Genomic DNA, 18,552 nt, shown 5'->3' with positions numbered 1-18,552 from the left:
CTGATTTTGTTATCAAGTTTATGTGGCTGTTGAAGTTTAGATCGGAGTCTAGAATTACACCAAGATTGCTGACCTGTTTTTTAGTTTGAAGAGAGAGAGAATCAAGTTTTGCACTGACTTTCGATCTTTTGTCAGGTGCACCGAGTACAATTATCTCTGTTTAGCTGGAGGAAGTTTCTGTGTCATCCAGGCATTTATTTGTTCAATACAATTACAGAGATTGTCGATGGGAGGGCTATGTAGATTTGAGTGTCATCCGCATAGTTGTGGCAGGCAATTTTGTTCTTTTTTATGTTGTGTCCCAATGGAAGCATGTAGAGATGGAATAGAAGGGGGCCAAGGATTGACCCTTGAGGGACTCCAAATCATTTTAATTTGTTTGATACAAAGTTGCCATAAGCGCGAAGCGTCTAGAGACGTGAGACGAGTTTCTGATGTGTTTGTCCTCCGTGGTTCCTCCAGGGCGGCTGTACCGGACCCACCCCACCAGAGGCCTCCCGGGCTCCAGCCTGCTCCAGGACTCTGGTCTCCTGCAGGACTCTGGTCTCCTGCAGGACTCTGGTCTCCTGCAGGACTCTGGTCTCCTGCAGGACTCTGGTCTGCAGGCTCGGGGTGTGACGTTGCGGAGGTCCCTGGTCAGCAGCACCACCATGGCCCCCCCTCCCCCGGCCCCCCCAGGCTACCAGCACGGCTACGGGAACTACCAGAACTGCACCATGGTCCAGTCCCACCGGCCCTGCTCCACCTATGGGACACACCTCGCGCCTGCGCCCAAAACACTCATCTTCCCCGTGTTCGTCCAGGTACCGCCTCTTCCTCTTCACCTTCCCCTTCCTCTTCCTCCTCCTCTCGTTATCTTTCTTTCTTCTTCTATCACGGAGACTGCCAACGGCCCCGGGCCTGAGCTAGATTACTCTTCCTGCTACGACTGGTGGATTGATGATTCACTTGCTTAGTCAAATGTATCGATTGTAAGTCGCTTTGGGATAAGGCGTCTGCTAAATGTAAATGTAACTCTATACTCCACTCTACACGTGACAGGTGAGGTGACTGACAGGTGATTGAAAGGTGACTGAGAGGTGATTGACAGGTGATTGACATGTGACTGACAGGTGACTGAAAGGTGACTGAGAGGTGATTGACAGGTGATTGACATGTGACTGACAGGTGATTGACACGTGGCTGACAGGTGTGGTGATGTTGTGTTCCAGCCTCTGGACCTGAGCAGTGAGAGGACCCTGCTGCTGTCAGAGGAGATGGTCCTGCACCAGAGCTGCTCGCTGCTGCCCACTAAGGTACTGTCCTGCCCTGACCCAACACCAGGGGGCGCTAACCCTGAACACCAGGGGAGGCTGGGGGAGGTAGAACACCAGGAGATTTATAAAAAAGAAGTCTGGATTTTCCTATAGCAACGTTGATGGAACACCCCCCGGGACCTAACCTGTCAGTCAAATAGATTTTCATAAAAACCTGAAGGTCACCTCTCCTCTACAAGCATCAGGTTTCACCGTAATGACTTCTCTGTAGTTTGAGCCTTGTGAGGCTCCGTAGGGAGCGCGGGGGGGGGGGGTAGAGAGGAGGCAGACAGGAGGGGAGAGAGAGAGAGAGGAGGCAGACAGGAGGGGGGAGAGAGAGAGGAGGCAAACAGGAGGGGGGAGAGAGAGGTAGAGAGAGAGGTAGAGAGAGAGGAGCTGAAACTCGACCTGCTCCTCTCAGATCCGTTACCCTGGAGGCTTCTGGGAAGGAAGATGTGGATCAGCAGGAGGAGACCTGGGTGTCACTGGTACAGCCCTCTCCTGGTTCATCATACCTCTCAAACAGGGAACAGTTTGTCTCCATCCACGGCTCAAGCTCCCCCCCAGCCCCAGTCAACCAAGGCGTCCCCCAACACTCTGTACTCGGACCCCTCCTCTTCACCATCGACATGCTCCCCCTCGGCCAGATCCTCCGTCGTCACGGCCTTAACTACCACTGCTACGCCGACGACAACCAAATCTACCTCAGCTCCACCCCATCCTCTCCGCTCCCCCCCCAGTCCCTCATCAACTGCCTGCTCGAAATAAAAACCTGGATGACATCTAACCTTCTCAAACTCAACAGTAAGAAAACAGAGCTCATTGTTGTGGCACCCAAGGCGCTGCTCCGGAAGGTTGGCGACTTCATCCTCGAGGTCGACGGCTGCTCCATCTCCCATCCTCCGAAGTCAGAAACCTGGACTATCCTGGACTCCACCCACTCCTTCCAGTCCCACATAAAATCTGTCACCAAATCCGCCTTTTTCCACCTCAAAAACATCGGCAGATTATGACCCTCCCTCACTGACTCCGTTGCCGAAACCCTCATCCACGCCTTCGTCATCTCCCGTCTGGACTATTGTAATGGAGTCCTGTTCGGGGTTCCCAACAATGCCCTGGACAGGCTCCAGAATGTGCAAAACTCAGCTGCCAGGGTCCTCACCCACACCAAGCCCTGTCAGCACATCACCCCCACCCTCATTCACCTCCACTGGCTCCCGGTCACGTCCCGCATCACTTACAAAATCCTCATCTACAAATCCCTCCACGCCTGCGCCCCCCAGTACCTAACTGACCTCCTCCCCCAGCATACCCCTTCCCGGAACCTGCGGTCCCTGGGCATGGGCCTGCTATCCCCCCCGGCACCAACCTACGGACCTTTGGAGACAGAGCCTTCAGCGTGGCCGCACCTACCCTCTGGAACTCCCTCCCCATACTGATCCGCAACGCCCCCACCCTGGACTCCTTCAAACTAGCCCTCAAAACTCATCTGTTCTCCAAGGCCTTTGGCCCCTAGTCACTGTTTCAGTTTTGCTTTGTTTGTTTTCTGTTTTGTCTGTCCGATCATTCCCTTGTAAAGCGTCCTTGGGTTTCTTGAAAGGCGCTATATAAATCAAAGTTATTATTATAACTTGATCCTGCTGCTCTCTGTCTCCCCCTGCAGGTGACGGTGCTGCTCTACACTGACCTGCTGCTGCTGACCAGGGAGGACGAGACTGGCCACTGTAGCGTCCTGCAGAGCCCCCTCTACCTCCACCACCTCCGCCTCACACACGGTACACACACACACACACACACACACACACACACACACACACACACACACACACCTCTACCTCCACCACCTCCGCCTCACACACGGTACACACACACACACACACACACACACACACACACACCTCTACCTCCACCACCTCCGCCTCACACACGGTACACACACACACACCCACACACACACACACACCTCTACCTCCACCACCTCCGCCTCACACACGGTACACACACACACACACACCCCTCTACCTCCACCACCTCCGCCTCACACGGTACACACACACACACACACACACACACACACACACCTCTACCTCCACCACCTCCGCCTCACACACGGTACACACACACACACACACACACCTCTACCTCCACCACCTCCGCCTCACACACGGTACACACACACACACACACACACTCACACATTGTATCCGACCAAATCAAAATGACGTGGCGTTCCCCAAGGATCAATCCTTGGCCCCCTTCTATTCATCTCTACATGCTTCCTTCTATCCATCTCTACATGCTTCCTTCTATCCATCTCTACATGCTTCCTTCTATCCATCTCTACATGTGTAATGTAATCTCTACCTCCCCTCTCCCCATCTCTCCTGTCCTCCCCTCCCCTCCTCTCCCCTCCTCTCCTCTCCTCTCCTCCTCTCCTCCCCTCTCCCCATCTCTCCTGTCCTCCCCTCCTCTCCTCTCCTCTCCTCTCCCCTCCTCTCCCCTCCTCTCCTCTCCTTTCCTCTCCTCTCCTCCTCTCCTCTCCTCTAGTTCCAGCTGATATACTGAGACTGTACATCGTTCATTGGACAGAGGTAAACATCAACCAGTTGATTTGATGATTTGAAGTGTTTCTCTGTGAGTGAGAGTTGTTGTTTCCTGGGTTCACGTCCGACAGTTACCATTCATCAATGGACTGACTTATATAGACTGACTTATATAGATGACTTATATAGATGACTTATATAGACTGACTTATATAGATGACTTATATAGACTGACTTATATAGATGACTTATATAGACTGACTTATATAGATGACTTATATAGACTGACTTATATAGATGACTTATATAGACTGACTTATATAGACTGACTTATATAGATGACTTATATAGATGACTTATATAGATGACTTATATAGACTGACTTATATAGATGACTTATATAGACTGACTTATATAGACTGACTTATATAGACTGACTTATATAGATGACTTATATAGACTGACTTATATAGATGACTTATATAGACTGACTTATATAGACTGACTTATATAGATGACTTATATAGACTGACTTATATAGACTGACTTATATAGATGACTTATATAGATTACTTATATAGATGACTTATATAGATGACTTATATAGACTGACTTATATAGACTGACTTATATAGATGACTTATATAGATGACTTATATAGACTGACTTATATAGACTGACTTATATAGATGACTTATATAGACTGACTTATATAGACTGACTTATATAGATGACTTATATAGATGACTTATATAGATGACTTATATAGACTGACTTATATAGATGACTTATATAGACTGACTTATATAGACTGACTTATATAGACTGACTTATATAGATGACTTATATAGACTGACTTATATAGATGACTTATATAGACTGACTTATATAGACTGACTTATATAGACTGACTTATATAGATGACTTATATAGACTGACTTATATAGACTGACTTATATAGATGACTTATATAGATGACTTATATAGATGACTTATATAGATGACTTATATAGATGACTTATATAGATGACTTATATAGACTGACTTATATAGATGACTTATATAGATGACTTATATAGACTGACTTATATAGATGACTTATATAGACTGACTTATATAGACTGACTTATATAGACTGACTTATATAGATGACTTATATAGACTGACTTATATAGATGACTTATATAGACTGACTTATATAGACTGACTTATATAGACTGACTTATATAGATGACTTATATAGACTGACTTATATAGACTGACTTATATAGACTGACTTATATAGATGACTTATATAGACTGACTTATATAGATGACTTATATAGACTGACTTATATAGACTGACTTATATAGACTGACTTATATAGATGACTTATATAGACTGACTTATATAGACTGACTTATATAGACTGACTTATATAGATGACTTATATAGATGACTTATATAGACTGACTTATATAGATGACTTATATAGACTGACTTATATAGACTGACTTATATAGACTGACTTATATAGATGACTTATATAGATGACTTATATAGACTGACTTATATAGATGACTTATATAGACTGACTTATATAGATGACTTATATAGATGACTTATATAGACTGACTTATATAGATGACTTATATAGACTGACTTATATAGATGACTTATATAGATGACTTATATAGACTGACTTATATAGACTGACTTATATAGATGACTTATATAGATGACTTATACAGACTGACTTATATAGATGACTTATATAGATGACTTATATAGACTGACTTATATAGATGACTTATATAGACTGACTTATATAGATGACTTATATAGTCTGACTTATATAGATGACTTATATAGATGACTTATATAGACTGACTTATATAGATGACTTATATAGACTGACTTATATAGATGACTTATATAGACTGACTTATATAGATGACTTATACAGACTGACTTATATAGATGACTTATATAGACTGACTTATATAGATGACTTATATAGACTGACTTATATAGATGACTTATATAGATGACTTATATAGATGACTTATATAGACTGACTTATATAGACTGACTTATACAGACTGACTTATATAGATGACTTATATAGACTGACTTATATAGATGACTTATATAGATGACTTATATAGACTGACTTATATAGATGACTTATATAGACTGACTTATATAGATGACTTATATAGACTGACTTATATAGACGGACTTATATAGATGACTTATATAGATGACTTATATAGATGACTTATATAGACTGACTTATATAGACTGACTTATATAGATGACTTATATAGATGACTTATATAGACTGACTTATATAGACTGACTTATATAGATGACTTATATAGACGGACTTATATAGATGACTTATATAGACTGACTTATATAGATGACTTATATAGATGACTTATATATCCCTCCTCCCTCCCTCCCCCCCTCCCTCCCTCCCCCCCTCCCCCCCCCCCCCCCCCTGTAGAGGAGTGAGAGTGTGTTCAGTCTGGAGGCCTACACGCTGGAGCAGAAGAGGAGGGTGCACCAGACTCTACAGGACCACATACACACCCAGCTGGAACACACACACCAGGTACACACACACACACACACACACACCACCAGGTACACACACACACACACACACCCCTCCACGACCAGGTACACACACACACACACACACACACACATACACCACCAGGTACACACACACACTTACACCACCAGGTACACATACACACACACGCATACACCACCAGGTACACACACACACACACACACACCACCAGGTACACACACACACACACATACACCACCAGGTACACACACACACACACACACCCCTCCACGACCAGGTACACACACACACACTCTACAGTGAGTTACCTGTAGTTGAGAAGATGTATTTTGTGATTTATGTGTGTGTGTGTGTATGTGTATGTGTGTCTGTGTCTGTGTCTGTGTCTGTGTCTGTCTGTGTCTGTGTCTGTGTCTGTGTCTGTGTCTGTCTGTGTCTGTGTCTGTGTCTGTGTCTGTGTCTGTGTGTGTGTGTGTGTGTCTCCAGATGCGGGGCCCAGTGGATGATGTCCAGTGTGACCTTGGGATCCTCAGTCTTGGAACCCCCCCCCACCACCCCCACCCCTCCTACAGCCCCCCCCCTGACCCCCCCCACCCATCCTACAGCCCCCCCCCTGACTCATACCGCCTGGCCAGTCCCCCAGCCAAGACCCTGGACCCCCCAGCCAAGATCCAGACGCCCCCCACCCCCCCTGCCTGCACCACTGGCAACACACACCAAACCCTGGCTCTGGAGATAGGAGTCTGGATGGAGAGAGAGAGAGGAGGAGAGGAGAGAGGGATGGAGGCAGGGGTCTGGAAGGAGAGAGAGAGAGGGAGAGGAGGAGGGGTGGAGAGAGAGAGAGGGAGAGGAGGAGGAGGGGAGGAGAGAGGGGTGGAGAGAGAGAGAGGGAGAGGAGGAGGGGAGAAGAGAGGGATGGAGAGAGAGAGAGGAAGAGGAGGAGGGGAGGAGAGAGGGGTGGAGAGAGAGAGAGGGAGAGGAGGAGGGGAGGAGAGAGGGGTGGAGAGAGAGAGAGGGAGAGGAGGAGGGGAGGAGAGAGGGATGGAGAGAGAGAGAGGGATGGAGGCAGGAGTCTGGAAGGAGAGAGAGAGAGGGAGAGGAGGAGGGGAGGAGAGAGGGATGGAGAGAGAGAGTGGGATGGAGGCAGGAGTCTGGAAGGAGAGAGAGAGAGGGAGAGGAGGAGGAGGGGAGGAGAGAGGGGTGGAGAAGGAGGAGAGACAGCAGGGGGAGGGGGAGAGCGCATCTGAGGCCTCGGAGCCAGCATGCGTGGGCACCCCCCTCCTCCCCCTCTCCGCCTCCCCCTCCTCCCCCCTGCCACTCCCAGACCCAGACCTGGAAGATGGCGACGATGATGAAGAGAAGCAGGCGGAGGAGGAGGAGGAGGAGGAGAGTGATGAAGAGGAGGAGGAGGAGTGTTCCTCCCCGTCCTGCAGGAAGCAGGAAGTGGCCGCCGCCCTCCTCCTCCGGGGTCGGAGGTCGCTGAGCGAGGGCAGCCTGCTGCAGCAGGAGCACCCCTCCCCGCGGCCGCCCCACTTCCTGTCCGACAGCACCATCTACCACCTGGGCCTCCAGGACCGCCTGGCCAGCCTGGCCCGGCACACAGACCCAGACCAGGACCAGAACCAGGGGCAGGTCCAGAACCAGGACCAGGGGCAGGTCCAGAACCAGGACCAGGGGCAGGTCCAGGGGAAGCAGACAGACGCCCCTCTGGACCAGGTCCAGGTCCAGAACCAGGTCCAGGGGCAGGGGCAGGTCCAAGGGAGGGGGCAGAAGCGCCCGTCCACCCAGACGCTGAGGAGGGAGCTGACCAGGAACGGAGGGTCGGTTCACCACCTGTACAAGCTGCTGTCAGGGAGGAGGGTACGGCCATCTACTAGATCTTAGCGCTACCTTTGACACTGTAGACCATGACATTCTAATTATAGATAGACATTCTAATTATAGATAGACATTCTAATAGATAGACATTCTAATAGATAGACATTCTGATAGATAGACATTCTAATAGATAGACATTCTAATAGATAGACATTCTAATAGATAGACATTCTAATAGATAGACATTCTAATGGATAGACATTCTAATAGATAGACATTCTAATAGATAGACATTCTAATAGATAGACATTCTGATAGATAGACATTCTAATAGATAGACATTCTAATAGATAGATATTCTGATAGATAGACATTCTAATGGATAGACATTCTAATAGATAGACATTCTAATAGATAGACATTCTAATAGATAGACATTCTAATAGATAGACATTCTGATAGATAGACATTCTAATAGATAGACATTCTAATAGATAGACATTCTGATAGATAGACATTCTGATAGATAGACATTCTAATAGATAGACATTCTAATATATTAGACTAAAAACCTGGGTAGGACTTTCGGGCACTGCCCTAAACTGGTTTAGATCCTACCTACAGGACAGAAGCTACTATGTCTCCATTGGCAACTTTGTATCTGACCAAATTAAAATGATGTGGGGTTCAATCCTTGGCCCCCTTCTATTCAATCTCTACATGCTTCCATTGGGACACATCATGACTAAATTGCCGACCATGACTTTGCAGATGACACTCAAATCTACATAGCCCTCTCACCGAACGACTATAGTCCCATTGACAATCTCTGTAATTGCGTTGAACAACTAAACAAGGACAAAACAGAGATAGTTGTATTCGGTGCACCTGACAAAAGATTGAAAGTCAGTGCAAAACTTGATTCTCTCTCTCTTCAAACTAGAAAACAGGTCAGAAATCTTGGTGTAATTCTAGACTCCGATCTAAACTTAAACTCGATAACTAAATCAGCCTACTATCACCTGAAAAACATAACAAGAATGAGAGGTTTCATGTCCAAACAAGACCATGAAAAACTCCTCCATGCATTTGTTTCGAGTAGACTTAGACTTAGTAGACTTAGTAGACTTAGGCCTATCTATTATATTATTAGATGTTAATGTATTTCTCCCCCTCCCCCCCAGGAGGAGCCAGGCTGCAGCTGTGAGGCAGAACACATGAAGAAGAAGACCAGGAAGCTGTAAGTCCAGACGTGTGTGTGTGTGTGTGTGTGTGTGTGTGTGTGTGTGTGTGTGTGTGTGTGTTGATGTGTGATGGGTGAGTGTCTGTATATATGGTCCCAGCAGGAATCGAACCCACAACCTAAGTTAACACTATGCTCTACCTGTGTGTTTGTGTGTGTGTGTGTGTGTGTGTGTGTGTGTGTGTGTGTGTGTGTGTGTGTGTGTGTGTGTGTGCAGGGATGTGAGGAGTCGTCTAATGTTCCTGAGGAGGAAGAAAAAGGAACGTCAGGATGCCAGGTGAGACACTTCCTGTGTGTGTGTGTGTGTGTGTGTGTGTGTGTCTCTGTCTCTGTCTCTCATGTGTTTGTGTGTATCTCTTCAGGTTACACCTTAACTGTCTCTCCTGAGACATCTACTACCCCCAGCACTGTGTCTCCTGAGACATCTACTACCCCCCTGTACTGTCCCTCCTGAGACATCTACTACCCCCCAGCACTGTGTCTCCTGAGACATCTACTACCCCCCCAGCACTGTGTCTCCTGAGACATCTACTACCCCCCTGTACTGTCCCTCCTGAGACATCTACTACCCCCCAGCACTGTGTCTCCTGAGACATCTACTACCCCCCAGCACTGTGTCTCCTGAGACATCTACTACCCCCCAGCACTGTGTCTCCTGAGACATCTACTACCCCCCCAGCACTGTGTCTCCTGAGACATCTACTACCCCCCAACACTGTGTCTCCTGAGACATCTACTACCCCCCAACACTGTGTCCTGAGACATCTACTACCCCCCAGCACTGTGTCTCCTGAGACATCTACTACCCCCCAGCACTGTGTCTCCTGAGACATCTACTACCCCCCAGCACTGTGTCTCCTGAGACATCTACTACCCCCCCAGCCAGACCCGTCACCAGGGCCCAGTCTTAGGGTGGGCCAATGAACTGCATGGGGGGGCACAATCATTATTAACTATTTTTGATAATCCAATATGCTATGGTATTCGTCATGCAACACTGACATGCATAGGAGGTGGCAGAGGCTAAATTGGACACGTAGCCTACTGATGAAGATTAGACCTAAAATTCTCAGAATGCAGCAAATAACATAACACAGGCGAAGCTGGTTTATTACAAACCTGTCATCTATTTTCTGTGTTTTGTTTTTTAAACCACCCCTTTATAGCATGGAGAAGCCAAGTTGTGCATTACAATGCACACAGGTCAATAATTGGCACCAACCCGGCACACTTACAAGAGCAACAATTAAATAAAATAACCTACGTAACTAAAATTACGAGACTGGCACGCAATCAGTAAACTTGCAAAAGGTATACAGTATGACCGACCGATCGTGTGATCATCACATTAAACCACCCATCTACAGCAAATAGGATCAGCCAGATACATCAATCCTCATCATTGAACACGTTATACACAAAGCACATTAAATATAGCCTAACCATGCAAACAGCCCATCTCTCCAATTGAAAAAGCTGACGAGAATACAACTAGCAAAACATCACCACGGCGGGTGCCTACACACACACACACACACACACACACACACACACACACGCACACACACACACACGCACATGCACAATATTAACTTACCCTGAATTCGCTGCACTACCCTACATTTCCTGCACGCGTAGCAAAACGCGGCGTCCTTTTTCAGAGAATACTCAAGCCAGTCCCTGTTCCAGCTTGAGGCCAATGACCGTTTTTTGCACCAAACATTCTGACTGGATATTTGCTCAAAATAACCTGTTTAGGCTGGTCCATTCCAAGGTCATCCGGCTCCACCACTAATCCAACAGGAACAGTAGTCGTCGGGGGGCTAGCAATGCTAGCCCTAACATTCGTCGGTGGGCTAGTAGCTAAACTCACGTTAGTGCTAGTAATAGTCGGGGGGCTAACATTAGCAGCAAGGGTGACGTTGCTAGTAGTAGCAGTCGGGGTGCTACTAGTGTCAGGCCCACAGTCGCTACTGCTGGTGCTATCTCTCTGTCCATTGGGGTTGGGTGCAGCTGCACCTTTCGAGGATTTAATCCACGTTCGTATATCTATCTAGGCAGGCCTAACGTTACTACAAAAAGCACTGACTTTGCTCGACTGAGTCGGCTCACAAAGCTGAAATGGCGGTAGCAGCAGCATGCAGTAACGTGCAATATTTCAACTTCTTTTCAAATGATTGGTTGTCACTAGAATCCCTTCCAACAAAATGAAAAACACACTATTGTTTCTCAATTTTAATGTCTTAATTTAACATAAAATATAGAAGATTAATAATAATAAAAAAAAATAAAAAAATAATAATTGAATATCTGGCCGCCAGTTGGGGGGGCACCAGCACGTCTGTGGGCCGGCCTGGCCCCCTGAGGCCCGCCCATAGTGACGGGCCTGCCCCCAGCACTGTGTCCTGAGACACCTGCTTCCCCCTATACTGTGTCTCCTAAGATTTCTACTTTCCCCCTTGTACTGTTTCTCCTGTGTCAAAAAATAAAATAAAAAAGTATTTCTTCTTCTATCACGGAGACTGCCAGTGGCCCCTGGCTTGAGCTAGATTACTCTTCCTGCTACGACTGGTGGACTTGAGATTGAGATTGAGATAACGTTTATTGCCACTATGCATTACACATATAGGAATTTGCTTCGTCACCACAGCAAGTGCGTTTATACTTTTTTCACATATCAAAAAACAGGACAACACAACAACAACACAGGACAGACAACAGTGCATTGAATAGTGCGGTATAAAGTAAAGTGCAGTGCAGAGGTTTTTTACAGTGAGTCCAGTTCAGTCCTGGGCAGACTTGGGGGCGGGGGGGGGGGGAAGCCAGAGTCATTTAACAGCCTGGCGGCTGAGGGGTAGAAGCTGAGCCTGTGGCGGGCCTTAAGTGCCTTAGGCAGCCGCAACCTTCTTCCAGAGGGAAGCAGGGTGAGGAGGCCGTGGCCGGGGTGGAAGGGGTCAGCCATGATCTTCCTTGCCCTCCTCAGAGCCCTGGTGTCATGCAGGGAGTTGAGGGAGGGCAAGGGACAGCCGATCACCCTCTCTGCTGAACGTCGCACCCGCTGCAACTTGGCCTTGTCCTTGGTCGTTGCAGCAGGGAACCAGGTGATGATGGAGTGGGTGAGGATGGATTCTATGATGGCCGTGTAGAACTGGACCATCATGGACCTCGGCAGCCTGAGTTTCCTCAGCTGCCGGAGGAAGAACATCCTCTTCTGGGCCTTCTTTGTGAGGACCTCGGTGTTCTGCTCCCACTTTAGGTCCCGGGAGATGGTCATGCCTAGAAAGCGGCATGACTCCACGGAGGCCACCGGGGTACCTCCCAGCGTGATGGGAGGGGGCAGGGCTGCTTTCCTTCGGAAGTCCACCACCATCTCCACTGTTTTTAGAGCATTTAGCTCCAGATTGTTTAAACTGCACCATCTCTGCAGCCCCTCGATCTCACCCCTGTAGGCAGATTCGTCCTCCCCGGAGATGAGGCCCACCAGGGTGGTGTCGTCTGCAAACTTCAGGAGCTTGACCGAGGGGTGGCGGGAGACACAGCTGTTGGTGTAGAGGGAGAATAGTGCTGGAGACAGGACGCAGCCCTGCGGGGAGCCCGTGCTGGTGGTCCTGGAGCTGGAAATGCTCTTCCCCAGCTTCACCCGCTGAGACCTGTCAGTCAGGAAGTCCGTGATCCACCTGCAGGTGGAGACCGGCACCTGCAGCAGGGATAGCTGGTGCTCCAGGATGTGTGGGAGGATCGTGTTGAAGGCCGAGCTGAAGTCCACGAACAGGATCCTGGCGTAGTTGCCTGCAGTGTCTAGGTGTTCTAGTACGTAGTGCAGAGCCATGTTCACGGCGTCCTCCGTGGATCTATTGGCTCTGTACGCGAACTGCAGGGGGTCCAGCACAGGATCCGTGATGAGCTTCAGGTAGGCCAGGACAAGGCGCTCCAGGACCTTCATGACGACGGAGGTCAGAGCGACGGGTCTGTAGTCGTTGAGGCCTGTGACCTTGGCCTTCTTGGGGACGGGGATGATGGTTGATGCCTTGAAGCACGCTGGGACGTGACACAGCTCCAGCGAGGCGTTGAAGATGTTGGTGAACACCGGGGCCAGCTGGTCGGCGCAGTGCTTCAAGACAGAGGGAGAGACGGAATCCGGACCAGCTGCCTTCCGGGGATTCTGCCTCTTAAACAGTCTGTTTACCTCTCGCACTGTGACAGAGAGAGGGGGTGGGGAAAGGGGGGTGGGGGTGGGCGGGGCGGGTGAGGAGGGGGGAGGGAGGGGGGGGGGAGGGGGGAGGGTGGGGGTAGCAGGAGGGACATTGGCCCCCCTGGGGGACGGGGGTGGTGGTTGTAGCCGGGGGGGGTGGAGGGAGAGGGCGGGGGTGGGCGGGAACCTCTCTTTCTCAAACCTACAATAGAACTCGTTCAGCTCGTTAGCGAGGGGGAGGTTGTCGGACATCAGCGGGGACCTGGGACTGATGATTCACTTGCTTAGTCAAATGTATTGATTGTAAGTCGCTTTGGAATAAGGCGTCTGCTAAATGCCAAAAGTGTGTGTGTGTGTGTGTGTGTGTGTGTGTGTGTGTGTGTGTGTGTGTGTGTGTGTGTGTGTAGGCCGTCTCCAGAGGAAGCAGAGAGGTGGGCAGAGAGCTTCGACACCCTGCTGGCTCACACATGTAAGTTAACACACGCACACACACACACACACACACACACATGAGACACACACACATACATGAGACACACACACACACCTAGGGTTGCCACCCGTACCTTGAAATACGGAATCGTTCCTTATTTGACAGTTAAAAGATGCGTTCCGTTTTGAACCAATACGGAACGCTGTTTGTTCCGTATTTTCAATCCACCCGCATTGCGTGATTGCTCCAATATATCTTACTGTAGCGCTGGGCAATATCCGTGTTTCCTCTATATGCATTGATTCGTGGCGGCCCACACTGCAATCGAGACTGAATCGCTCTGAACAGGCGCGCGGCGCGAGGCGACGCGCTTGCAAAACAGTTTTGTGATTGGTCCGAATTTAGCGGGACATTTGGATTTCAGGAAATCGCCCGTCCCTTTAATCTTTTCTATCGCACACGGCGGCCTGTCAGACGTGAAACAGCGTGCTTCTGGAGAGCAGCACTCCCGTAATGCCAGGATCCAGATGAACCAAGCTGCAGTGACACAGTATTTCGTACCACAGGCATCTCCTGAAGCAGATAAGGTAATGATCGATTTTGAATCCATTCTACCATGTGTGAGGGTTGTTGTTGTTGTTAGTAGTCGATGTGGGCAGAATCGTCCCTAGTGTGTGTCACGTGATGCAAGGGGGGGTGGTTGTCATAGCAATGATCAACATAGTGTACAAGTACTGATCGATGTATCATCAATATAAATATAGTGCACAATATTAAAATAATAAAATAAACAACTCTGATGTTATATATATATATATATATATATATATATATATATATATATTATTATTATGTTATGTGCTCGACTCATCTGGAAAATGGCATTTTCAATACTAATGGATTAACAGGATACAGACAAATGCTCAGAGAAAAATATATTTAAAAAAATGTATTAATATGTTTTTCTCACATTAAAAATGTTTGTGAAGATTTCTGTTGTTTCACTGTTTGGAAACAGAAACGGGTGTGACTTTCATAACTGTGTCCAAACAACTCTACAATTAATACTGTTGAATTTCATTAACAATTTGTCATCCTCTCCCCCCTCTAGGTTACAGCAGCGGAATTGACGCATGTGTACCACACGGTTAAGCACAACCTCAGCTACAATAGTGCGGACTGTGGACACAAACTCAATCAAACGATTCTGCATGATTCCAAAATCGTAAAGAAAATGTCTCTAGGGAGAACAAAGGCAGAAGCAATGGTCAAAGACGTCCTTGCGCCGAAGGCAGTGGGTGAAGTTCTTAATGTCTTGACATCAGGACCCCTCCCATTCTCCATCCAGACGGATGCATCAAATAAGGGATACAGGAAGATGTTTCCCCTTGCTGTACAATTCTTTCAGCCAGAAACTGGGGTCACCAACAGAATGCTTGACTTCATAGAAAATGCAGATGAGTCAGCCGCTGGGATTATAGATTTCATACAACAATCACTTGATAAATTTGGCTTATCATTAGATCAAGTGATTGCAAACAATACTAATGTAAATTATGGAATCCACAACTCGGTCTTCACAAACCTGAAGAAAAAGCAAAAGGATCTGCTGCAAGGGAACTGTCATGCCCACATTATGCACAACACAGTGAAACATGCACTGGACCAGCTCACTGTAGATGTCGAAAACATTGTGCTGAAGGTCTATGGGCACTTCTCCGTATCAGCCAAACGAAGAGAATCCCTCAAAGAGTTTTGTGAATTTTGTGATGTGGAATTCAGGGAGATTCTACGACATGTCACAACAAGGTGGCTCTCCCTCAATCCAGCCATCACCCGGTTTATGCAAACCTGGACTGCTCTCAAGTCTTACTTCATCAGCCTGGGGGATGAGTGTCCCAGACAGATCAGAGATTTGTTAAATCTCAGTGAAGACTCAACTGGGGAAGACCCTGACATTGTGGAGGTTTACCTCCTGTTCTGCAACAATATCCTCTCCCTCTTTGAGGAAGTTGTTAAGAAGCTGGAAAGCAATTCAACCACCTGTGTTGAGTTATATTCCATCATGGATAACATCAAGCAAAAACTCACACAAAGACGAGACGACCATTTCTTAGTTTCATAAATTATTATTTGCACAACCATTGTTGCACTATATATGAAAATGGCAAAGCTTTGTTTAATTGTAAGTTATTGAGTTAAGTTATGGTGCATATACTGTATGCTAATGCTTTTTGTTTAATACATTTTGTATTAAGATACGTTCAGTCAGTGTTAATAAAGCACTTGAAACTTTAAGTATGAATCTAAATGCTTTATTGAAACGATGTTTAACTTATGATTTACTAGCACTGGGGCCCCCACCCCGCCCTTGGGCCCGTGGTGGTCGTGGTCCCGAGGAGCGGGGCCCCTACTGCGAGGGGTGTCCCTTATTTCTCTGACTGAAAGGTGGCAACCCTACATGAGACACACACACACACGAGACACACACACACACATGAGACACACACACACATGAGACACACACACACACACACAAAAGCTTTAGTAGGCATTGGTTCACATATCAAAAACATTCAAACGTATGTGTTTGTGTGTGTGTGTGTGTGTGTGCGTGTGCATGTGCATGTGCGTGTGCGTGTGCGTGTGTGTGTGTGTGCGTGTGTGTGTGTGTGTGTGCGTGTGTGTGCGTGTGTGTGCGTGTGTGTTTGTGTGTGTAGGCGGGGTGAGTGTGTTCCGGGTGTTCCTGCAGACGGAGTTCAGCGAGGAGAACCTGGACTTCTGGCTGGCCTGCAGAACCTTCCAGAACCTCCCAGGACACGACAAGATGGCCGCCCAGGACAAGATGGCCGCCCAGGACAAGATGGCCGCCCACGCCCAGAGCATCTTCTCTGAGTACATCTCTGTCCAGGCCAGCAAGGAGGTGAGGCACCTGTCTGTCTGCCTGTCTGCCTGCCTGTCTGCCTGCCTGTCTGTCTGTCTGTCTGCATGTCTGTCTGTCTCTCTGTCTGTCTTTCTGTCTGTCTATCTGTCTGCCTGTCTGCCTGTCTGCCTGTCTGCCTGTCTGTCTGTCTGTCTGCCTGCCTGTCTCTCTGCCTGTCTGTCTGCTGTCTGTCTCTCTGTCTGCTGTCTGTCTCTCTGTCTGTCTGCCTGTCTCTCTGTCTGTCTGCCTGTCTCTCTGTCTGTCTCTGTCATACATTGAAATCGGATAGATTTCACATAGATCAGTAGATCCCCCCCACACACACACTCTCACTCTCACTCTCACTCACACACAAACACACACACACTCTCACTCACACACACACACACACTCACTCTCACTCTCACTCACACACACACACACACACACTCACACATTGTATCCGACCAAATTAAAATGACGTGGTGTTCCCCAAGGATCAGTCCTTGGCCCCCTTCTATCCATCTCTACATGCTTCCTTCTATCCATCTCTACATGCTTCCTTCTATCCATCTCTACATGCTTCCTTCTATCCATCTCTACATGCTTCCTTCTGTTCATCTCTACATGCTTCCTTCTATCCATCTCTACATGCTTCCTTCTATCCATCTCTACATGCTTCCTTCTATCCATCTCTACATGCTTCCTTCTATCCATCTCTACATGCTTCCTTCTATCCATCTCTACATGCTTCCACTGGGACACATAATAGAAAAGAATGATGTGTTTCTCTTGGTTCTGTTACTGAATAGAGTTCAAGATTACACTAGTTCCAACTAATGTAATCTCTACCTCCCCTCCCCTCCTCTCCTCTCCTCCCCTCCCCCTCCCATCCCCTCCTCTCCTCCCCTCCTCTCCTCTCCTCCCCTCCTCTCCTCTCCTCCCCTCCCCTCCCCTCCTCTCCTCCCCTCCCCTCCTCCCCTCCCCTCCTCTCCTCTCCTCCCCTCCCCCCCTCCCCCCAGGTGAACCTAGACTCCGCCACGCGGGAGGCGACCCGAGGGAACTTGCAGCAGGTGACGTCAGCGTGCTTCCTGCAGGCGCAGAGCCGCATCTACAGCCTGATGGAGGCTGACCCCTACCCCCGCTTCCTCCGCTCCGCCCTCTACACCGCCCTGACCAATCAGGGCAGGCCCTCTACACCTCCCTGACCAATCAGGGCAGGCCCTCTACACCTCCCTGACCAATCAGGGCAGGCCCTCTACACCTCCCTGACCAACCAGGGCAGGCCCTCTACACCTCCCTGACCAACCAGGGCAGGCCCTCTACACCGCCCTGACCAACCAGGGCAGGCCCTCTACACCTCTCTGACCAACCAGGGCAGGCCCTCTACACCTCTCTGACCAATCAGGGCAGGCCTGTAGCAGCAGAGCTACCCTGATCTGGAGGAGAGAGATTGTGTGAATGTGTGTGAGTGTAGGACAGTTCAGTAGCACTACCCTCTGGTGGCTGTGTGACAGTGGTGCAACCACAGGTTACTGACA

The 18,552-nt window shown here is 48.2% G+C and overlaps 1 protein-coding gene across 1 annotated transcript in view; it reads left to right on the top strand.

Annotated features, from left to right (window-relative positions):
* Nucleotides 1-18,219, top strand: part of rgs3b (regulator of G protein signaling 3b) — a gene marked incomplete at both ends in the record, with an annotated part of 47,371 nt that extends 29,152 nt beyond the window's left edge. Inside the window, 11 exons of the mRNA XM_080532876.1 lie at nt 463-803; nt 1,212-1,295; nt 2,959-3,070; nt 3,843-3,886; nt 6,331-6,438; nt 6,910-6,935; nt 7,857-8,283; nt 9,426-9,481; nt 14,084-14,145; nt 16,830-17,032; nt 18,034-18,219. Coding sequence (XP_080389002.1) covers nt 463-803; nt 1,212-1,295; nt 2,959-3,070; nt 3,843-3,886; nt 6,331-6,438; nt 6,910-6,935; nt 7,857-8,283; nt 9,426-9,481; nt 14,084-14,145; nt 16,830-17,032; nt 18,034-18,219 — 1,649 coding nt within the window. The remainder of the gene's footprint in view (nt 1-462; nt 804-1,211; nt 1,296-2,958; nt 3,071-3,842; nt 3,887-6,330; nt 6,439-6,909; nt 6,936-7,856; nt 8,284-9,425; nt 9,482-14,083; nt 14,146-16,829; nt 17,033-18,033) is intronic.
* Nucleotides 18,220-18,552: the final 333 nt, after the last annotated feature.

This window comes from Nansenia antarctica (assembly GCF_963989245.1).
Source record: "Nansenia antarctica genome assembly, chromosome: 5".
In the NCBI taxonomy this organism is placed as follows: Eukaryota; Metazoa; Chordata; class Actinopteri; order Argentiniformes; family Microstomatidae; genus Nansenia; species Nansenia antarctica.
This window is presented reverse-complemented; position numbering and strand designations above follow the sequence as displayed.